We start from the raw sequence: 21,145 nt of genomic DNA, 5'->3' as shown, positions 1-21,145 counted from the left end.
CGTTATTGCTTTGTAGCAGCCGAGAGCAAGAATTGCTTGGTGCCTAGTCCAGTTATATCTTAGTTGGTTCCATAGCATCTAAGTGGCTAGTATGAATTCCTTTGCCGTGAAAGACTCAAGAAAGACTAGTAGATCTAAGTAGTACTAGTGTTGAAACCGCACACCATCCTCAAGCAGATTCGGTTGCCTCAGCCGTTTTGGTACAGAGACTGAATACCACATGCTGTGCAGCATCCTCCTTATACAATGCCCCTCACAGTTTGAGTGTAATACGTAAGAGACAGTGTTACCTACAGCGCCTTACCTTTGATAAAGAATCTTCCAATTAGACCGGTCGACATGACCTGAACGCGGTGATATTACACATGGCATCCTTAAACAAGCAATTATTATATCAATGGAAAGGTTTGCGAATAAATGGTAGCAAATGATTCTGCGAAAACAAACGATGGTGTGTGAGTGCAGTATTACGGACGTGGTCCGTTATAGATGTTCTCATCTACCCAATTCGACCGGCCCCGATGGATTTCTCTACCAGACGGGCCAGTGCTGCAGATTAATATCAGATCTACAGTATGGCGTACGAAACATCATTCCTTACCCCATGTACGTGGGTATAGCCCTGTCATAACTTGCTATTCTTTGGTGACCCAACTTTGAGAAAGTTGGGTTTATGGTTGGTATTACAGCCTGTCTCCTCCGAGAGATCATGCGACGCCGGATGCCTGTTAGAAGTATATCAACAGGATGACAGTTAAACAAGAAAACACCGACGGACTTCTAATCAATACCCACAACAATGCTAACACGATGAAGCCCACGACGACAGTCACGGGTATCGCTATCTGAAGATTCTGTGTGTACCAGGCCTGCACGAAGACTTCCTGAGTATGCTCCCACAAAACACTTGTAACCAAGAACATACCTTAGCAGTATCTAAAGCACTTCCGCTCTGGCATGTGCCTGATTGACACATTCCACCATAGCCTGATTAGATTCTGGTCAGGATTCGCCGCGTGCAATGCAAATGCGCGCACATACCACAAGGTGAGCCGTCTATGAGAAGAGAAGACAAGAGGACACATTGGTTGCTGTTACTTGGATTCTGGCATGAAATTTGACATGTCTGGTCATTGCGATTCGAACATGCTGTTGTCAAGTTCATGGATGCTCCCGCGGTTTGGCATTGAACTATCAGGATGTCAGTTTCTGGTACGAATCCAAAAATCAGAAGACGAACGCGAAACAGATGTGCATAGACCGCTAGCACAAGCCAAACCATTAGAACCGCAGGACTGCCCTAGAAAATAGATGAGTATTATATCTAGATATAAGGTGGAATTTGGCACCACTAACCGTTAGGGGTTACAACATCGCTAGGACACGCCGACGAATTACCCGTACACGTTTCGGCTGTATCGCACCGAGAGTCCTTCGATGCCCTACAGACTTGGGTGGACGGAGCAAAAGCACATTGACCAGTGCAACAAGCACTGCTGTCGGGATCACAGACTGCCCCGTTTTTGAACTTGCACGTCGAAGAATCACAACAATTCGAGTCGACGCCGGCGCCTGGATCACAGTCTTCTCCGGCTTCGACTATACCGTTACCACACATTTGTAGTGATATGACGCCCGTTGCCAGGGTTGCGTCGACTAGACAAGAAGAATTGAGGTTAGAGCCACTTGTGCTTTCCATTACAGAGCCTGAGATCGTCTGTGAGGACACGAACTAGGTAACAAATTTGGATACTGACAGATATTTCCCAGGCTGCAAGCAGAGAACTGTTGCTCGGAAGATTGTGAGACAGGACTCATGATGAACCTAGAAGAAGCATCGCAGGTATCGGTGTTCAGAGGACAGCATGAATCAGTCTCCAAACAGCCATCTGTGCACTAATCCCAAGTCGTTGTAAGAAGATGAAAGAGACAGAGGAGAAAATACACACATCGTGCTGTTTAACAAATATTAATATATTCTATCAAATGGTGGAAGAAAGGAGGACTCACGATTGCGCCAAAGTTGTGTCCAATTTCATGAGCAACGATCTGCCACTCTGTCCGCCCGCTGGTCGATACGGCAGTTCCAGATACGACTGAGCCAGTATTTCCAGATGCAGTCTGTTGGCATCTACGAGTTTATGTCAATTCCCCTAGGCTGTGCTGCGTTCATCACAACACGGGACTTACAAGGTGGCGAGCCAAGCAATTCCCACCTCCGAACCAGTGGGGCAGCCACTCATGAGGTGCCACAAACCGGCACTATCGTTGCCTTTGTTACCTCTCCACTGTGAGAAAAGCGACAGACGGTCATTCAAGGTGACGCTGTCGGTGCAATTTACGTTCCAAGGCACGCTGGAATTGGTGACAGATGGACAGCTGAATCAAACATATCAGCGACGTATTCGGTGATTAAATGATACCTATCTATTACCTGGAGTCCTGTACTTGAAGTTCGACAATACCCAGGCTAACGTTGAAGGTAGATTTGTAGAGACTGCTAGCCATATTCCAGTCGTTGAGAATCTGCTTCGTAGCGTTATCTTTGTCCCCGAATTGCTGGACATATTGGCAGTCGGCAGCGACACCCATGTAAAGAACTTGCTGAGACTTGGGGCACCCAGCATTATCACCGATGACATTAGCAAAACTGACAGAGAGTTAGAAGAGCAAAAAGGTGAAAAAAATAGTCTATACTTTGTAGTCACATTACCACCAGCAACATCATCCCTCCGCGCCAACGATGTGTTCCCAAATAGTCCCAGTCCGTACCATGGCGTCGTGGGGGGCTCATGTTGGAATATAGGATTCTGTTCTGGAGTATTGTAAGACATCTTGTCATGTGCGCAAGTGCGCGGGGTGCTGGGCGGCTCAGACTCGGAGTAGGATCCAGTCCTGGCAAGTTGCTCCTCTTCAGGCGTCATGACGTCTGAATCCCTCCAAATGACCATGTCATTTATTGAATGCACGATATCCGGATCGAGAGGGTATTTTGTGCGCATATAGTGGTCCTTTGTCATAACGTGGTGCACGACCCCATCGACTGCAAAGGCACCCTCAAAGATCGGGGGGCGTTCACCGTCGCCTGGATCATGTACCATGATACGAGCCCAGCCAAGTGCAGCCTCAGGGAATGCGGAATAAGCAACTCCTGCAGCATCTTCTCTGAGCCGAACGTCGGAAAACTGTGGGTCGATGACCTCGCCCCAGAAAGCCTTGACGCTCTCACGCAGAAGAGGTTCTGTATGAGTCATGCCATCGGCAGAATGGTAAGTAACACGAGCAGCTGGGTGAACAAGGTGGTCATTAGGACGGAGATGGAGGTAGAAATGATCGTCAAAGGCGGCAATGATGAGGCGAAAGGCGTCGTCATGACGCAGGGTAGTGGAGTGCGCGTCTGGTGGTGAGCGCTTAGTGACATATCGATGGTGTTGTCGGGGTAATATGTCAAGGGACCAAGTCGTCGGATGGACCAAGGATCTCAATGCCCTAGGTGGTCCGCTCAAAGCTGGCGAAATCGTTACCTAGTATCGAGCTGGGCAGACTAGAACACTTACCGACAGCTAGATCAAGCCAAGAAACGACAAGGACGAGGACCAGCACATGGAAGCATCGGCAACGAGGAGAATACATAAAAAGAGAACCGCCTAGATGAGGGTTAAAGGCAAGGGAGTCAGATCTTTGGAACAGTCTGAATGAGTGAGACCAAGCGGTAATCAGTCTCGGATGAATTGAAGGACAGACCTGCGGCCAGACAAATATAAAAAGAAAGGAATGAAAGCCTAGTATAGGCAAGGAAAGGACAGCCTGGAGCGCTTGCAATACTTGGCAAGGATGGTGGACCTGCAGATGACCGCCAGGATCAGAGGATCAGAGGACAGCCGCCATGACAAATAATGCCAAGGTGATCACCCCGCTCTCCGCAGTAAGTTCGAATATATCTTCACTGCCTTGGCCCATTTTCTTGGAAGTTTCGTCTTACAAACCCATCTCGAATGCATTGAAAATGGCAGCCTCCCGGCCATCGTTAAGTGCTACATACAAGAAGAGGAAACAAATGCAGGTATAAAAACAGGACTAGATAACACGCCGGAGAACAAGAAACGATTTACAACGAGAAAGAACCTGCACGAGAATCTAAGTCGTCGGAGCCTGCCCCGCCAATACGGTCTCGACATTAGTCCCAAGTTGGTGTAACACTTAGTATTCCCGCGCTATCCATTCGCTACGACGGTTGTTCTTGCCTTTGCCACCCTGAAAAAATGTCAGCATGGGATACTTACGACAAACTGAAGGTGCACACCTTTCCATTTCCTTGGTTATTCGTTCCAGTGCTCGCCGTCGCCGTCGCGGTTGCGGCGGCATTGGCGGTAGCACTGGCGGTAGCACTGGCGGTAGCACTGGCGGCGGCAGCAGCACTATTGTTACTGGATGCTTGGCCATTCGCCGAGACGGTGAACTAATTAATTTATCACTAAGTAATAACTTGCATCAAGACCTTACTCACGTAGGAGCAGTCATCCAAGCTGCCATGCTGAGCGATGGGAACGATCGCAGGCTGATGGTTTGACGACGAGTTGATCGAACAGACTCGGTACGCCCCCGCTGGAAGACCATTGGTAACATCAGCAGTAACAGCACCATTCTGAGCAGCACCGTCGATGCCCTACAAAAAGAAGACTGAGTAGGAGAAAAAAAAATATTTTCATTCCAAGTAGCACTCACTTTGAAGAACGCAAAGTTCTTGGGGTTGGTAGGCGTCGTCTGAGTAAGCGAATCGAGCTCTTCGATGACGACATGGGTGTGTCCGATAATCTGACCCTGTGCATTCAACTGCTGGGGAGCAGAGAAATAGTTGGTATCCGCATTCACAAATACCCCGGTTTGCATATTCTGGATAGCCATCGTGACAGTGAAAGCCGTGTTCTCCTGAATAGTGTCACCATTGGCGGGTACTTGAAACTTAGCAGAAGGCATGTTGTCGGTGCTTGGGATGGCGCCAATTGGTATCGGGTTACATGAGCCACCTGTGATTTGCTGCCCGTTCGTAATAGGAGCGTTGACAGTCAAACAGAAGTTGATAAAATTGTTTGTTGTCGTCAGCGAAGGGGATTGACCTGAATCAGAGTATTAAATCCAACATACTGACTGTCGGACACAAACAACTTACCATCAACAGGTGTTTCGTTTCCGTCTTGCGCAAATCCTGCACCAATAACCGCGGGGTCGAGAGCTACGGAAAAAGCGAGTTAATTACGGCTCAATATGCAAAGAAGACCAAAAACAAAGTTCGACGATGAAAGCCTGAAAAAAACTCACTCAGAGACGTTTGAGCATTGTTACTGTTGTTGCTGGAGGAGGTATTGGTCGTGCTGCTGCTAGCGGCGGCGGCGGCAGTAGCAGCCGTAGCAGTAGCAGCCGTAGCAGTAGCAGCCGTAGCAGTAGCAGCCGTAGCAGCAGCCGCGCTGCTTGCAGCGTTGTTGTTACCAGAATTGTTGTTGTTACCAGCATTGTTGTTGTTCTATGAAAGAGTTAGAAATTCTGAGACGAAGAGCTGTCAAAATAATGCCACTCACGGCACCCGCATTATTGCCATTGTTTCCTCCTCCGTTACCACCTCCATTGCCGCCTCGCTGAAATTCAGCTTGCCGAACAGCCAAGGCCGAAACTTGAGAAATGAAAGGGACAAGTACGAAAAGCGTTGAAAGAGGGGTTGAGAACTTCATGATGGCACAAGGAACGTGACTTCGCGGAAGCCGTAGAAAGAATGTGAAGGAGAGCTGACTGAAAGTAAAACTACAGAGAGCGATGAGCTCCGTAAGAATCAACGACCAGGAAGACCTACAAGAAAGGGAAAGCCAAGCAGCACGGCTGCGAAGGGAAAGACGAAGATGGGCGGAGGAAGAGAGTGGAAAACTGGGACAACGGGGAAACTAAAGGAGCCTTTTATACGGATGGTGATTCGGTAACGGCGGTCATGTTGTCACGGTAACAATGAATTCCCACCCCTCCTTTCATGGCTTCTCCCGCCGCCAGAAATTGTGCCCATTGCTGGAGAAGGTATTCAACTTCATTTCTGACAAATTTCTAGTTCACAGGGGGGCAGCGAAAACGCGAACGACGATCTGACACTGCGCAGCAAAAAGTTCAACCTCAACAGTTATTTTTAGCAACTCGTTATATTTAGAACAGCATCCTATTCGTCAGCCCCTTCCGCCAATAACAATTCAAATAGAGGTATAGCCTTCAGAGCATTGTCCTCTTTTCAATGGAAAGATCGCTCCTGTTCGGTGTGCAACAAATAAAAACCAGCGGCTGGTCCTTTGTTTTGGATCTAACAATGCATGCTGGGTAGACGTTCTTTGTTCCCATTGGTTGGTCCCTGACACAATCATTTGGGCCTTACCGTTCGTTGCCATCAACGACACAAGGCTTGCAGATAGTCCAAAGGAGTATGCATGAGTCCTCGAAGCTCCACTCATCAGCCACCTTCTCTTCCCATATCACAAAGTTGCACACATCCAATGGAAAACGACATGGTGACGCCGGTAGGCTCATGTTGGTAACTGCTACGAAGAATAAATTCACATCGGACGCTGTTGAACAATCAGTTAGCAAAGACTGATGTCGTTGCTTCAAATTTAACGATTCCACCCACACGATGGCATTGGTCGGACAACTCGGGGTACCTTTGCATCTTGATGGAATTTACTCAAAATATGCGAAACAATGACCATCCCGGGTAATCATAGCTCCAACAGCCGGCGAAAACGACGCACACACCAGAAGGCACATCAGTTATGCCACCTGAGGGTAAGCTTGACTGGGTTGTACGGCTCTGCTTGATCATCGAAGCGTGAAGCATGTTATTGTGAATGTTTCGAGTTGTAAATATGGCGACTTGCGGCTATCTATCAGCGAACATTACCGCGTATTGAAAATTGAAGACTCGCCGTTTCCTCGACTGTAATGAATCAAGCACACGTATTCACAGTTGGCTGACGCGAGTAGCCAGCCTCGAAGCCATTCATCATGGTATATCACATCGCGTGAGAGTAACTATCAGTGTAAGGAACGTGACGAAAGCTCAGAGCATCTTGGGGGATGTCGTACGGGGATGTAGCTGATACGGGGACCGGGGAGATCGGCTTTCAAAAAAGCCATAATACAGTCCTAGAAAACGGCATGTAAAGGAGATACAATGATAAACTAATCTTTAACAACGTCAGCTGAGGATTAAATTTTAGTTCCAAAAAGTCATATGCTTACCATCGAGTCACCTTCCCACCCTTCATCCTCTCTACCGCGCACATAAACGATGCCAACGTATCCACCTCCTCTCTGCCCGTAATAGCCAACGTCTCTCTAAAGTGCTTCTCCGCTATACCAGCTAACACAGATTGCAACTCATCGATATCAGCCAGGATAGGAACACGCCTTGGCACGTCGTCCTCTTCCAACAACCGAGAACTACGACGCCTATTCGGAATAGGGTCTCTTCGCGGTCTGTTTGCAGGCGTCGCAGCGGGTGGCGGGCTTGACGGCCGAGAAGGTAGATGAGATGGCAGAGTCAGAGCAAAAGGCGGCGAGGGGTCATCTGCCCTGAGAGGTGATGGGTATATTTCCGGTATTATGTCGAAATGAGTGAGGTATTTGTATATCACCGTCATTGGCATCTTGTCGAACTCGACCTGGAAAACAATCAGTACATATAAAACGGAGTTAGATACGAGTTCGTACGAAAGATATTCTGTTCTCCGTGTCCATTGGATCTCGGACGACTGGTTCGACCCGTTTTCTCTTCATTCTGGGTTCACCGTCAACGCGTTCTACTGCTTGTCTCTTTAACGACGATGCACCAGGAGGCCCGAAATACGATGCATCGTCGTTGACCTTCTTTCGGGCCTGTGGGCGACGAATAACTGACGGCTGGCTTGTCGTAGACATAGTGGTGGCTAAAAAGGCTAGATTCTTCCCAAAAGCAAGTCAACCCAAAGCGCCCGGAACAAAGTTTTTTTAGTGCTGATCCAAGCTGACCTAATATTATTTAACTCATCACCATCTTGACTCGCCCAGTCCTTTTTCCGGTTCTTTCTTGCCCCTCCGCTCGTTTACGTGCAATTTTTCTACGGTCTATCGAGGACAAAAGCTCCGCCAGCTCAATATTCAAAAATGTCGACCTTTGGCCATATTTTCCGCGTCACAACCTACGGTGAAAGTCACTGCGCCTCTGTAGGAGCAATCATCGATGGATGCCCACCGGTAAGCCACTCAATGCTTCCTTAATGAGCACATCTAATACAGTGTTAGGGCCTTAACTTGGAGCCCAGTGACATCCAAGTTCAGCTCAATAGACGACGCCCTGGACAAAGCAATCTCACCACTCCCGTACGTAAAAAAGGCCACCTAGATCGTATACCATTTTTCACTAATTAACACACTGTATTTCTCCATAGAGAAACGAAAAAGACTTGGTGCATCTGCAGTCCGGAATCGAATACGGTGTTACCCTTGGAACACCCATATCTTTGCTGGTCAAGAACGAGGACCAGAGGCCGCACGATTACTCAGAGACTGATCTGTACCCCCGACCGAGTCATGCCGACTACACCTACTTGGAAAAATATGGTATCAAGGCCAGCAGTGGTGGTGGACGGAGCAGCGCACGCGAAACCATCGGTGTGTTATGCATCTCTCCCTTGCACCTACATCACAATTTGATTTCGCGTACAGGCAGGGTAGCCGCAGGCGCTATTGCCGAGAAATATCTCAAACTGGCATATGGCATCGAGGTTGTTGCATTTGTTTCATCGGTGGGAAAGATCCATCTGCCATCGACTGTCGCATCTCCATCCTCTAGTGATGCAGATAACGACGACGCTCAAGATGCAGTATCCGAGGAATTCAAGCATTTATTGGCAACTGTAACACGAGAACAAGTCGACAGCCATCCTATACGATGCCCACATCCCGAGACAGCGGAACGTATGACTCAGGTATACCCTTTGGAGATGGTTATCTTGAAGTAAATCTGAACTGCTTCGCTTCAGCGCATTGTACGCGCAAAAGACGCGATGGACTCTATTGGTGGGACCATCACCTGCGTCATCCGTAACGTTCCCCCTGGTCTCGGTGAACCCGTTTTCGACAAGTTCGAAGCTACATTGGGACACGCCATGCTCTCCATCCCGGCCACGAAGGCTTTTGAGATCGGGTCCGGTTTCAAAGGAACAGAGGTGCCGGGAAGCAAGCACAACGATCCTTTCGTGAAGCGCGAGGATGGTCGACTGGGAACAAAGTCTAACTGGAGTGGTGGTGTTCAAGGAGGCATCACTAATGGCGAGGATATTTACTTCCGGTCAGTTCTTGATACCCCGGTCATATATCCTTTCGTATATCGACGTTGACTTCTAGGATTGGATTCAAGTCTCCAGCTACCATTTCGCAGGCTCAAGAAACCGCGCAGTATGATGGCACTCCAGGATCTCTTGCTGCGAGAGGCAGACATGACCCTTGTGTAGTCCCGCGAGCAGTTCCCATTGTTGAGGCCATGGCGTGCATCGTCATCATGGATCAACTACTGATCCAGAACGCCAGAAAAACGGCCGCGAGTCTTTTGCCGCCAGTGACAACCCTACCGTCAACGATGGTTTTGCGGAAGAAAACAGCATGAAACGGCATGTATTATACCTAGACACCTGTCCAGCCAAATGAAACCTATACGAATTGGGCAAAAGATAAGTAACCAAGAATGAAGAGTACAGCAAATTCATGTCTACTAGTGGATACACATACTTGAAAGCAGCTAGACCCGCCATCAAAAGAGTCACCGTTGTTCCTCTTCCTCCAGCCCGATGCAGATGCAGCATAAGATAGGCTCTATGTGCCACCACCACCACTTGTGAACGTACGGTGAGTCAGAGAGTAGAAAAAGTAGTGTAGGCGACATACATGTCGATTTAGCAGCCGACCGGGCCATGTCCCGAATGCGAGGTCAATCTCGCGGTTGAGACGGGTCTCATCATCCAGATATGCAAAATAATTGTAGTGCTCATCCTCTTCGAGGGACCGTCTCGAAGGCACAAGAGGTGACCGCTCGTTGGGATAGATGCCTCTGGAGGCAATCTGTCGTTGGCCGGCACGCCGAGAGGGTCTCTGCACCATATGCTTGACGCGCTGCCCCAAAGGGCCCCAAGGCGAGCTGTCGGTATTCACGTCATGTTCGCTGCAACGCAATGGGGCAGAGATAGATGACGAAGGAGAGCTGGATAGAGATGAATCCGGGGTTATTCTATCCGCTGTTGCGTGCCGGCGGGGGAGCCCAGAGGTGATGCGAACTCTAGAACGAAACCGGACGCTGCGGTTCTTGATTGCGATAGGTGAAGTTTCTGACGGGGCATATGGACTTTCGGTATGGGAATCATCTGCGGCAGACGAGCTTGTCACGGTGCTCTGTATGCTGCTCATCAGCGACTCTGGGACATTGTCGACATGTATGTGGATTCCGTTCGCGTTTTCGACAACGATAGCGGGTTTTGAAAGGGCAGAATGTGTGGGTAGGCGAAAGGAAAGGTCGTAGGGGAAAGAGTCGAGGTTATGCTCGCTGGCCTTTACCATTGGCGGAGGTAAGTGCTGAGTACGGAAGTCATTGTCTAGGGGCAGCACAGTGTCGATCAGTCTTGGCCAATATGATATGCGATCGAGACGAGACCTGAGGGGAAAATAACGAATTCTGGTCTGTCTTTGCCGTCGGCAGCACTCCACTCTGCATCTACCGCGATACCCCCCAAGGGACTAGGCATCTCTGTCGCTAGTCGTGGTAATGGTCTGAGGCTGGCAACCAGCTGTGGCCCAAGGAGAAATTTTTACTTTATCTTGCCGTCAACGAGTCGTAGTCAGGATAGGTAGCATATGGGAGTTCGATCCTAAAATAAACCAGATATGTACATAAACTTTCCCTGTCATCGGCTGTCACCTATGCTTTCCATCGTTCCCCATCATTCTGGATTCATTCTCGCGTATCACATGCATGCACTCGTACGGTCTCTCGCCGACCCAATGCGAATACGAGACTACGCTTTTACCTCATTACTTCGCGGGTAGGGAATGAAGAAGCTAGTCGAACCCTAGGTCAGTCAGTACCCCACACAAGTTCCGCAATATACTTGCGCGATATGAAGGAGCGTCAGTCGGATGAAATATATACATTTTTTTGACAGCGCGGGCAGTATACAGGGCAGATAATCGGATACGATGATTAGCCAGATTGGCTGGATTGTGGGATCAAGTAAGGATGGCGAACACAGAAAGCACAACGTGTCGGACTCGGAGCCCCAGTGTCGCCATTTTCACCGAGATGCTTGTAGCAAATCGCAAAAAGTACTGACTCCATGATTGAATTAGACATCTTGTGCTTCGTCAATTCTTTCGCGGCCAAGTGCAATCGCTTGACCGGCAGAGTCGGGCAATGAGTAACTGGGGTCAATACAGTCTCCCTAATGCCACGTTCTAGAGAAGTATCCTAGCGGAAGCCTACTGAACAGCGGGAGTCGAAGACTTAGTATTGGCTTCTTGCTTACTTCAGAGCAACGGCAGGCAGATACAGAACAGTCGACAGAGTATAATGTTATCTGCCTTGACTATGAAAACCAGATGTAGTCGCCAGGAGCCATGCGCCATGATTCGAGAAAGTCTACAGACCTGTCTCCAGTTTCGAGGTGCGCAACTCCGATTATGTCCGAACCATTTAGGATAAACGGAGTTATTGGCACAAGGCGGAATAGCGCAGACGCAGTTAGAAATCTCAAGAGACCAGCAAAGTAAACAAGTTTGACGTGAATTGAAGTCGGGTACTTGTGTGAGAAGTATGTCCAGTGGTCGGCAAATAATTGGTCGGAAAAAAGGGTGGTGGGCGGTTTATGCCTGGACCAGTCGTTGACGGCAAAGAAAACGAAGAGCAGTCCGAAACGCGGTGAAGGCTCATAGAGAACAGCTCAGGCTATACCAACAAGGGAGAAGCTACCGAATATGTACCACTTATACTGAAGGGCTACGAAGAAAGGATTATGGCTGAAGGCTTTCCAATAGGCTTCAAAGCAGCTTTCATGATTCTGTCTGCCGGGGACTCAGGGGGTAATTCAGTCAAGCACCCGAATTTTAGAATGTTCGAGGGATGTTAAGGATAATTAGGCTGGTACGAAAGTATGAGAGGTAGGTACTCACAACATAGCTCTAAGTACAACTTGTGGTTAGTCTACCTCCGTACAGTCCATCAAGTATACGGGATTAGAAGCGAGACTGTCCCTCTGCATCACCTGTTCCATTAAAGTCAAGTTTCCCCGCCTGATAATTAGAGAACAGGAATGCGATTTGGTACCTGAATATCTTTCGCCAGTCACTGGGCGTAATATGTTAAATGGGCCTAAGATGTGGAAACGACCCCGGATACTCATTCCCCAATGATGAAGAACCACGCATCGAGTAAACATTAACCGTACACTTTCCGTACAAGGGTAGTATCCCAGCCTCCCGGTCCACGGTCAAATCGATAGGCCCTTTTCCACCGTCTCTGAGAATTGAGAATAGAGGAAGAGATCGCTGAATCGCCACAGAATCGCCAGACGCAACCCAGCGGTCATTCGGACCTCGCGAGAATAACATCGATTGCCTTCCTGACGCAAGCTGCGTCGTACTTCGGATCGGTAACCCCAGCTTCTGAACGAACTCGGCTGCACCTGACGCCCAATGCCTACGATGATCGCAGATATGTGCCAAATGAGATCGTTGTGTTCTAAATTAGAGAAGGAACGCACCGTTATTCGATCAATGTTTACATGGATGTCTGTTCCTTCAAGGTAAACAAGATCAGTGATGAAAGCAGAAACCGGGTAGATCGTGCTGGCGCTACCCAGACCATAAGACCGATGTTGGTATGGTGCATTCAGAGTACGTGATATAGCGCTGATCCAGCATTTATCAATGGCTAAAGGCAACGGCTGGAGAAGATGAGCACTTACAGGATGTAGTCTTCCGCACTGTACCCATCCGTTTCTCTATCGTTCTTGGTGTTTACTTATCTGTAAAGTTAACGGGTGAGTTACCATAGTTATGAGTGGACTCACGCAGGAGAATCTTAGCCTTCAGCGTACGTGATTGTGCGATGGCCGTTGCGACTCCGCGTAGAGATAGGCATGGGATGATACTAAGGTAATTATAGGTCAGCGACTAAAAATATCAGTTAGTATCTGCCGAACCTCGTCCAAAGAGAACCGCAGGAGAAAACTAGAACATTGTGCGAAGATAGACTTGATATATAGTCCGGGTTAGGCGAAGGATGAATTTCCATGCCGTATGCATTAATATAAAATAGCTCTACGGACCGACACGTGAGATTGCGAAATGGAATTATCCGCTAAAATAAAACTGACTGGATATCCTTGAGGCCAAAGGTTTATAAGAATCCTTTCCTTGTGGCTCAAACATGACGTTCTGACGTTGGGTCTCAAGACCGTCTTCTGGTGACCATGAATCAGCTTCAGTAAAATTGATCGACGGAGCTACAGAGGCTACTGGATGCGATATCTCGCATTGTCCGACGAGCCTTTCTCCATTGTCCTGTCCGTGGTGACATGTTAGATGCGAGTAGACGCAGACAGCTAGCACACTGACTAACTCTGCGGCGATAGTAACTGTATGGTTTGTCACAACCACCGGCAATATATTGGCCTGGCTGTTTGTGATGGAAGAAAAGAGGAATATTGCAGAGGGAAGCGATCTGAAAAATCCTTGTGCGGCAGCTAAAAAGTAATTACCGATGCTGTATAGCTGAGTCGGGCTTGGTGCATCCTAGAAGACAGCATTTGGCGCACCTTCCGTTAACAAAGTTAAAATTCTTGTGCGCTCGTTTGAGGAGCTCACTTTCAAAGTAAACGAGAAAGCCTATAATCAACATTTAGCTACCACGCGGTTTACTCGCATAAAAGAAGAGACACAATACCGCGTATGGTTTCCTTTCTATCGTTCGGAATACCCTGCCATAAAAGGCTTCGGCCTTCGACAATCTCTCTCCACTCTTCACGTGCTTGCCGTTCCGTATAATGCGCAGGTAGACGGTAAGCGAGAAGGTTGCGGATGGCGTCCAATGGAGATGAAGTGGGAGCGGAAGGGATAAGGCGAATCAATCGAGACCTTATATCGCCTATAAGATACTGAACACCCGATGAAAGCCGTTCATTACCAGCCATACCTATCGAAGGCCCTCCGAGGACGCGTATTATCTCACTGGACGAACCGCCGTTGTCAGAGACAGGAAGGATGTAGCACGCATTTCCAAAGGCAGAGCATATTGAATTACCGCCAGTGCCGCCCGAGATTACGACAAAGGAGGTCGTCGACAAAGCGTCTTGTGTTGATGCCGCTGGCGTATTACTTGCTGATGCTGGCGTGGAAGTCTGATATCTCTCCTGCGAGGCCGTCACTGGCAAGTCAAACACAGAGGATCCAGGACTATTCGTTCCAGAACTCTGAACTTTGAGATGCAGACTTTGTCTATTTCCATGATACATGGAAGTGGTAATGGTAGTGTTGGAACATCGGCCCGATCATCATCCCATTCTGTGGAACGACAGCCACGTTGCCGACTTCTATCGTTCGACCATGGTGGACGTCGACTTTCCTGCTTTGACCGGCTTTTATAAATTTCTATTTCTCTATTTGGAACCCAGTCAGTTCCAACTTTCGCTTCGATCCCTGCATTTACTGACCGACCATCTTGAAGTGTCTACTATGATTCCTGCAGCCATGATTCTAACCTTCCCGGGAGCCGCTTGGTTTTATCATGAATTGATTCCGACTCCTACGTCTGAACCGCTACAATCTCTGGACGCTCGTTCAAAACTTGCTGTATGGCAGCTTGGAAATTGTCTGTTGCGCTAGGGTCCGTAGGAGAGAGCTAATCACCCTCTAGGCTATTTACTTCTGGGCATGATATCCACGGTGGTGTTTCGCACCATCAGGAACGCAGTCCCAAAAGACCCACAACTACAAGAACGACTTGTTGGATCTCTTTTGTTCTGTTTGGCCGTCGCCGATGTAAGTAGAATTTCAAATCTACACACGCGTATTATCCTGACTGAATAATGTTCTATCGTCTAGTTATCCCAGTAAGGTTGGCCTTCCTTTCCGGACAGTTGTTACTCATACTCCGACGAAGTATCTTCACCTCGTTCCTTGGCATTGGCGACGGACTTAGATATAGCCCTGCTGCCTGGAACGCAACTACGCACGGTAATATCACATTTACCATGTTCTTATTCTTGGTCAGGTGCGCATATCTCTGAAACAACATCATTTTCAAGTTTCACATTCCATGCAGAGCTTCATGGTTTTTGGGCGTCCGTCGTCAGCGATTCTACTATGGAGGATTGGGAAATAATACGAATAAAAAACAAATCTAATCTTTAGGTGCCTTAGTGTAGGTGCACTATGAAATCTTGGATAGTTAAATCATGTATAGCAATTCAATACGATTAACCTTTGACTGGGTAGTTTCTGAGAGTATATATATACAAAGGCCTTGCAATGAGAGATGCTAGACATGACAACAAAAAAAGCAGACCTACCGGAACACGTATCGATCACGGTCACGGTCATCCATTCATGACGGTGAAGCGTCGCGGCGGCCGCGGCCTCGGTGGAGGCTTGGTGCGGTAGGACTCCGTTGCGTCTTCATAGTAACTAGAAAGCTCCTCCGACAAATCTGGGAGTCCCGGCGAGACAACGTCTGCCGTTTCTTCATATGTTTGTCTGCGCCACTGTTGGACGGAGAGCAGCCAGTTGTAATCTTCGGAAGAAATGCCCGAAGGAAACGGTGAAACGATGCCGTTATCCTGCGTATTGAGGAATTCTGCATGGAGGGGTGGGGGGCGATGGCGGGGGTCATACATCGTCATGACGTTGACGGGCTTACTGACTGTCTTTCGTACAAGAAGATTGGGGTTGAAGCTGTACGAGTGATGATGGCGTCGAAGCCGCGCAAAGCCAGAAAGATGCTGGCTTTGATTCGAGGGCCCATCAAAGCCAGGTCCATCTTTTGTTATCGGAAGGATATGGGTGCCCTTCCTCCTCCACCTCAGGTAGATATAAAATGTGAGTCCTATAACAAGCGCGCCACCCAGCGTCCCTAAGACATACTCGATAGTCTTTCTACGGGTTGCAGACGAGCTGGCAGTGGCATTGTTGAGCGCGCCCGAAGAATTTGATGTCAGACTAGGCACGGCAACAGACTGAGATGTTGTACTCTGTTCATCATCATCGTAGCTGATAATCAACTTAAGACATAGTATCATATGGAAGTACCAAGTTATGCTTACGAATAGATGATAGAGTCCAAGAGGATCAAAGATGTATTATCTCCCATATGACCGCTTTGGATTTGAATATTGTGGCTACCGGAAGACAAGCCCTCGTGGGCAAACACGGTGACATTGTACTCGTAGCCTTGACCGGATGGATCCGGTTCTGAGCTGTAGGTACCTGCTTGAATACCATCTATGAAGAAAGTCATATCACTTCTTCCTCTATGAACCAGGACTGATCAATTCACGCGTCTTATTAGATAGCGAGAAACAAACGTCGGATGTTCGGCAGTGAGTGCAAGAATACACTTGACGTAGACCGCGCTACCTAAAGCATTGGTTTTAAGCACCAATTATAGTACAACCGCCGTTTTTACGCACCAAAGAACGAATACGATGCGTAGAGCACCGATGTGCTTTTGTTATTCTGTGTCACCGCACTGCAATGAGATCGTTTGTAATAGAAACAGAAGATGAACACGTACAAATTTACCGACATGCCATGTCTCATCATATGCTTTGGACGCGTTAACTTGAGCGTCACATTCATTGCAAGGACTGTTGACAGCCCAGGCCTCTTGAGGAGTATAAAGTACAGTATTTGTGGGGTCGCCATTCTGGTCGTCAACAGTCACAGTGACTAGAGTAGCCCAAGCGGATGAGAAGAAAAGAGTGAGCGAAAGCGAACATAGAAGAGGACGCATGGAAGAAGGCAGCCGAACCAAATGAATGAATGTGCAGAGGAAAATGAAGCGCCAGGCCAGCAAGAAAAGGAACTTTCTCCTCATGAAACGCCTTGTGGACAAGCATAGAATTTATACCTGTCATCACATCAAATACAATGCGGTGCAGAGCATATGTTTGTGATTGATACTGAATTTTGGCTGAATGGCCTGGTTGCTAAGTTTGACTAAGAATAGATTGATCGGGCATTGCCGGTTATCCGGCGTACATTTTCATTCTCCGTCACCATCCACAAAAAAGCCATCGATGTCATCCGAAGACATTGCAGAAGAGATTCGCGACGTTTTTCCTGACACAGAGGAGGTTATTGTTCAGTATCTGTCTGGGTATCTTGTTGATGATGCTGGAGAAGAGGAAGACGTTCTTCAGGTCGCGCGCACCATTCTTGAATCTCTTTCTGGCGGCGAGGATGATAAACTAGAGAAGCTCATGGACCGGCTGGGTGATCTCCTAGAAGACCAACTCAATGCACGACTCAAGAATAGGTCTGGGCCTAAGCTTCAGAAACTGGATAAAGTGATGGATATGAGCAAAGCCCAGATGTCCAATACTATAGCATTTTCTGAGGGGGTTGACTTAGAATCTATCAACAAGGGAAAGTGCGTTGGTGTCGCTTTCTCGTCCCGTTTGCCTTGGTTCAACTTTGGTGTCTCAGGGCATCTCGGGTCGATGTTAAGAAACTTGAAAAGCAGGAAGCTAAACTTAAGGTCGGTTACAGCCCATGATGGTTTTACTATGTACACTGATAGTGTATGTCTCAGGCCAAGATTGAGAAGCGGGCAAGAAGGGATCTATATGAAGGATCTAAACTGTTGGATGCTCATCGGAAACAGGTGTGTTACCCACTCTCAATCACTCATGTGCAATAACAAATACACCTTGTCGCCAAGCAAACATACGAGGAGATGTATATGAAGGTTTGCATAGCATCGTTTGTTCACAGCATCTACATATTCATTTGAATGGGACGCAGATCAATCCTTTGGAAGCCGTCAGCTCAAAGAACAAGAGTCGCGACATCCATCTCCCGTCAATTGACGTCAATTTTGGGTCAAATCGTATTCTGTATGCTTGAAGATGCTTTTTCGTCTGCAAGAAAACTTAGAAACCGTATAGCACTGGCGCAACTTTGACTTTGGCTCATGGACGTCGGTATGGTCTCATTGGACGGAACGGTGAGTTACGTCTTACATCAGAGGCCACACCTTAAACATGACCACGTTCGCAAGGTGTGGGTAAATCAACATTGCTACGACACATTGCGATGCGAGAGGTTCCCATCCCGGCCCATATCAGTATTCTGTTCGTGGAGCAAGAAGTAAGTCGCAACAATTTATGTGTGCATGTTCCGTTATCAATCTTGGAGTCTTCCAGATCATTGGGGATGACACTGCCGCTATCGATTCGGTTCTGAAGGCAGATGTCTGGCGAGATCATCTCTTGAAAGAAGAGGCTGCCTTGAACGCCAAATTGACGGAACTCGAAGCGGAAGGCGATGACAAGCGATTCGAAGATGCCCGAGAAGAAACATCTTCACGACTGGCTGATATACACGCCAGATTATCTGACATGGATGCGGAAAGTGGTCCTGCTAGGGCAGCTTCTTTGTTAGCCGGCAAGTGGATACCCTTATATGATGCTTAGCCTTTGACCGATTGTTTTCTTCCCTTAGGCCTTGGATTTGACGAAGCGGACCAGCAACGACCAACAAAATCTTTCAGTGGCGGTTGGCGGTGAGCTTACTTGCTGTAAAACAGACTTTGGATAGTGGTTTAACCTGCCACAGTATGCGACTGGCGCTGGCGCGTGCACTTTTTGTCAAGGTGGTTGTTCATTGATGCTGTTTCATCATTCTATTTATCAACTCTGTTCGTTTAGCCTGCTTTGTTACTACTAGATGAACCTTCAAATCACAGCAAGTGGATCCATTATACTCCACGTGGGCATCACTGACGCCGTTGCAGTTGATTTGAATGCCCTCGCTTGGCTCGAAGATTACTTGCAGACATGGCAGGGAACACTGCTTGTCGTGTGAGTAATACATTGCGTATGTATACGTCACTTATATATTGGCTGATGCGTGCCAGTTCTCATGATCGCGCGTTCTTGTGAGTCATTCCGTCACGGGAGTTCCATTCTTTCGCTGACGGAACCTAAGGGATGCAATCGCCACGGACATTGTTCATCAGCACTCAGGCCGCTTGGATTACTACAAAGGGCAGGTCATTTGCTCTTGGCTGTGTTTCTACTGTTCACACTTACGATGCATTCAGAAACTTTACGCAATTTTATTCCACAAAGTCGGAGCGTGATCAAAACCTTCGTAAGGAGTACGACGCACAGATGGAATACCGGAAACATCTTCAAGCCTTCATCGATAGGTGGAGATATAATGCCAATCGTGGTAAGTCTGACCTGTTCTTGGACCAGAAGATAAAGTCAATCAATCCGTATTAGCTGCACAGGCGCAATCCAGGATCAAGATTTTGGAAAAGGTCAGTTGACCTGTATGGAGTATGGCTTGTGTTTGATACCCCATCTGTTCTAAAGCTGCCTGAACTTGAACCTCCAGAGGCCGACGAGACCGAGAGTTTCAAGTACGTCTTTTTGGTATACCTCCATCGTCGATCATAACGGCTCTGTTAGGTTCCCCGAGACCGATAAGATCTCACCGCCTGTTCTTCAAATGAATGAGGTCACATTTGGCTACTCTCCTGACAAGATCATCCTCAAGGGGGTCAATATTGATGTTGGGCTAGACTCCCGGATTGCCATCGTTGGAGCAAATGGTAGTGGAAAGTCAACACTGTAGGTTTCAGGTCTCCCGTCGGTTTTGCGGCAACGGAACTGACTTTCGAATAGCATCAAAGTCTTGACAGGTGAATTGCGGCCCTTCTCTGGTCATGTCACACAGAATGGGAGGCTACGAATGTATTCCTTTCCCTTCCGGATTTTAGGCTTCGACACTGAATCTTTCTTAGCGGTTACTTCGCACAGCACCACGTCGATTCTCTCGATCCGGCGATGTCGCCTGTTCAATTCCTTGCATCGAAGTTCCCGGGTAAAACGGAGCAAGAGTATCGGCAGCATCTAGGCAACTTCCAGATAAGTGGGATGACAGGGTAAGGATACACTCCATCTGGTCTCCTTCTGGTAACACTGAGATCTACCCAATCAGGTTGCAGCTCATCGGAACACTCAGTGGGGGTCAAAAATCGCGTGTGGCCTTTGCAGTGCTGTCTCTTCAGCGACCGCACGTACTGCTATTGGATGAAGTAGGATTTCTATTTCTTGTTTTTATCATGCTCACGATTCATTGTAATTATAGCCTACTAACCACTTGGATATCGAGGTTCGTACTTACAATGCTGTTTGGGCCGTTGTCTGATCTGAGATATTGCAGGGCCTTGACGCTCTTATGACTGCCCTGGACTCGTGGAACGGAGGTGTTATCATTATCTCCCACGACGAGCGATTCATCACAACAGTGGCGAAGGAGGTGGGACAAAGTTTATGCTATTGAACAAGAGCTGACAACGCTGCGTCCAGCTTTGGGTATGCGGCGACGGAACAGTTACAAAGTTCAGGGGCGATGTACAGAGCTACAAGGTCCGCACTCGGTTGCTCACAGCCGTGTATTTACTGATGAGCATGTTTTCTATAGCAATTGATTGTAAGCAATATCAAGATGAAGCCGTAATGGCCACTGTACTTGTATACTACCCATTCAAGCACACTGTCTTTTGTTAATTGCGAGGCGCTGGGAGCACGAGCATTATTAGTACGGATTCAACACTGGAAAGTTCGAACGGGAAAGCCACCATCATCATACCCAACATATACTGTACCGGAACTATTGGTATTCAGTCTCTACATACTCGCAAGAAATCCGTGTGGGAGGTGAGACGCCCATCCGAGAAGCGTGATCGTGCAGTTGGCCGTTCCCGGAACGGTGCGGCTTATATAATACGCCGAATTTTTTTTGCTGCCGAAAGTCGAAATCCGATAGACTGTCAGCGCGTCGTCTCAAAATTTTGTCGCCTTGT

The 21,145-nt window shown here is 48.0% G+C and overlaps 9 protein-coding genes across 9 annotated transcripts; 4 read left to right on the top strand and 5 right to left on the bottom strand.

Annotated features, from left to right (window-relative positions):
• Positions 1–455: 455 nt before the first annotated feature.
• Positions 456–3,848, bottom strand: BT62DRAFT_943672 (uncharacterized protein). The gene is made up of 15 exons (XM_043187892.1): positions 3,755–3,848; positions 3,558–3,658; positions 2,698–3,508; positions 2,435–2,650; positions 2,191–2,379; positions 2,011–2,131; positions 1,950–1,955; positions 1,758–1,896; positions 1,357–1,707; positions 1,241–1,300; positions 1,042–1,191; positions 926–987; positions 779–869; positions 602–725; positions 456–549 (listed from the first exon to the last, which is right to left on the bottom strand). Exons 2-15 carry the CDS (start codon positions 3,631–3,633, stop codon positions 468–470), a joined length of 2,478 nt encoding a protein of 825 aa, XP_043044271.1. The 5' UTR covers positions 3,634–3,658; positions 3,755–3,848; the 3' UTR covers positions 456–467.
• Positions 3,849–4,134: 286 nt separating this feature from the next.
• On the bottom strand, positions 4,135–5,778 carry BT62DRAFT_534652 (uncharacterized protein). The gene is made up of 7 exons (XM_043181291.1): positions 5,582–5,778; positions 5,320–5,521; positions 5,171–5,233; positions 4,726–5,117; positions 4,508–4,666; positions 4,304–4,459; positions 4,135–4,254 (listed from the first exon to the last, which is right to left on the bottom strand). Exons 1-7 carry the CDS (start codon positions 5,621–5,623, stop codon positions 4,201–4,203), a joined length of 1,068 nt encoding a protein of 355 aa, XP_043044270.1. The 5' UTR covers positions 5,624–5,778; the 3' UTR covers positions 4,135–4,200.
• A 1,197-nt stretch (positions 5,779–6,975) lies between these two features.
• Positions 6,976–8,017, bottom strand: BT62DRAFT_534351 (uncharacterized protein). The gene is made up of 3 exons (XM_043181290.1): positions 7,741–8,017; positions 7,270–7,691; positions 6,976–7,214 (listed from the first exon to the last, which is right to left on the bottom strand). Coding segments are annotated over exons 1-3 (630 nt in total). The 5' UTR covers positions 7,948–8,017; the 3' UTR covers positions 6,976–7,213.
• BT62DRAFT_928046 (chorismate synthase) lies at positions 7,892–9,839 on the top strand. Its single transcript, XM_043185425.1, has 6 exons — positions 7,892–8,262; positions 8,311–8,388; positions 8,457–8,679; positions 8,734–8,996; positions 9,051–9,358; positions 9,415–9,839. Exons 1-6 carry the CDS (start codon positions 8,173–8,175, stop codon positions 9,671–9,673), a joined length of 1,221 nt encoding a protein of 406 aa, XP_043044268.1. The 5' UTR covers positions 7,892–8,172; the 3' UTR covers positions 9,674–9,839.
• Positions 9,840–10,108: 269 nt separating this feature from the next.
• Positions 10,109–10,895, top strand: BT62DRAFT_991596 (uncharacterized protein; the record flags this gene model as incomplete). The annotated part of the gene is made up of 3 exons (XM_043190290.1): positions 10,109–10,493; positions 10,543–10,625; positions 10,845–10,895. 3 exons carry the CDS (start codon positions 10,109–10,111, stop codon positions 10,893–10,895), a joined length of 519 nt encoding a protein of 172 aa, XP_043044267.1.
• Positions 10,896–12,232: 1,337 nt separating this feature from the next.
• On the bottom strand, positions 12,233–14,662 carry BT62DRAFT_928045 (UPF0052-domain-containing protein). Its single transcript, XM_043185424.1, has 11 exons — positions 14,246–14,662; positions 13,997–14,197; positions 13,869–13,938; positions 13,669–13,816; positions 13,428–13,614; positions 13,254–13,371; positions 13,122–13,201; positions 13,017–13,071; positions 12,813–12,960; positions 12,377–12,748; positions 12,233–12,314 (listed from the first exon to the last, which is right to left on the bottom strand). Exons 1-10 carry the CDS (start codon positions 14,562–14,564, stop codon positions 12,635–12,637), a joined length of 1,440 nt encoding a protein of 479 aa, XP_043044266.1. The 5' UTR covers positions 14,565–14,662; the 3' UTR covers positions 12,233–12,314; positions 12,377–12,634.
• Positions 14,656–15,550, top strand: BT62DRAFT_1072790 (uncharacterized protein; the record flags this gene model as incomplete). The annotated part of the gene is made up of 5 exons (XM_043178893.1): positions 14,656–14,920; positions 14,966–15,090; positions 15,154–15,161; positions 15,212–15,322; positions 15,374–15,550. The coding sequence occupies 5 exons, from the start codon at positions 14,656–14,658 to the stop codon at positions 15,453–15,455; spliced, it is 591 nt and encodes a 196-aa protein (XP_043044265.1). The 3' UTR covers positions 15,456–15,550.
• Positions 15,383–17,263, bottom strand: BT62DRAFT_928042 (uncharacterized protein). Its single transcript, XM_043185423.1, has 6 exons — positions 16,841–17,263; positions 16,737–16,782; positions 16,632–16,683; positions 16,371–16,577; positions 15,621–16,317; positions 15,383–15,549 (listed from the first exon to the last, which is right to left on the bottom strand). The coding sequence occupies exons 1-5, from the start codon at positions 17,141–17,143 to the stop codon at positions 15,648–15,650; spliced, it is 1,278 nt and encodes a 425-aa protein (XP_043044264.1). The 5' UTR covers positions 17,144–17,263; the 3' UTR covers positions 15,383–15,549; positions 15,621–15,647.
• A 44-nt stretch (positions 17,264–17,307) lies between these two features.
• BT62DRAFT_985038 (ATP-dependent transporter) lies at positions 17,308–20,997 on the top strand. Its single transcript, XM_043189906.1, has 25 exons — positions 17,308–17,698; positions 17,755–17,806; positions 17,861–17,932; positions 17,990–18,016; positions 18,073–18,164; positions 18,216–18,274; positions 18,329–18,417; positions 18,474–18,714; positions 18,772–18,832; positions 18,886–18,922; positions 18,978–19,014; positions 19,064–19,130; positions 19,187–19,207; positions 19,258–19,317; positions 19,373–19,503; positions 19,557–19,594; positions 19,650–19,696; positions 19,746–19,907; positions 19,962–20,030; positions 20,081–20,221; positions 20,278–20,374; positions 20,428–20,451; positions 20,503–20,598; positions 20,649–20,708; positions 20,764–20,997. Exons 1-25 carry the CDS (start codon positions 17,346–17,348, stop codon positions 20,797–20,799), a joined length of 2,169 nt encoding a protein of 722 aa, XP_043044263.1. The 5' UTR covers positions 17,308–17,345; the 3' UTR covers positions 20,800–20,997.
• Positions 20,998–21,145: the final 148 nt, after the last annotated feature.

The sequence above is a fragment of the Guyanagaster necrorhizus genome (genome assembly GCF_019112545.1).
Source record: "Guyanagaster necrorhizus MCA 3950 unplaced genomic scaffold BT62scaffold_4, whole genome shotgun sequence".
Lineage (NCBI taxonomy): Eukaryota > Fungi > Basidiomycota > Agaricomycetes > Agaricales > Physalacriaceae > Guyanagaster > Guyanagaster necrorhizus.
The sequence above is the reverse complement of the archived record's forward strand: the minus strand, read 5'-3'. Positions and strand labels throughout refer to the sequence as shown.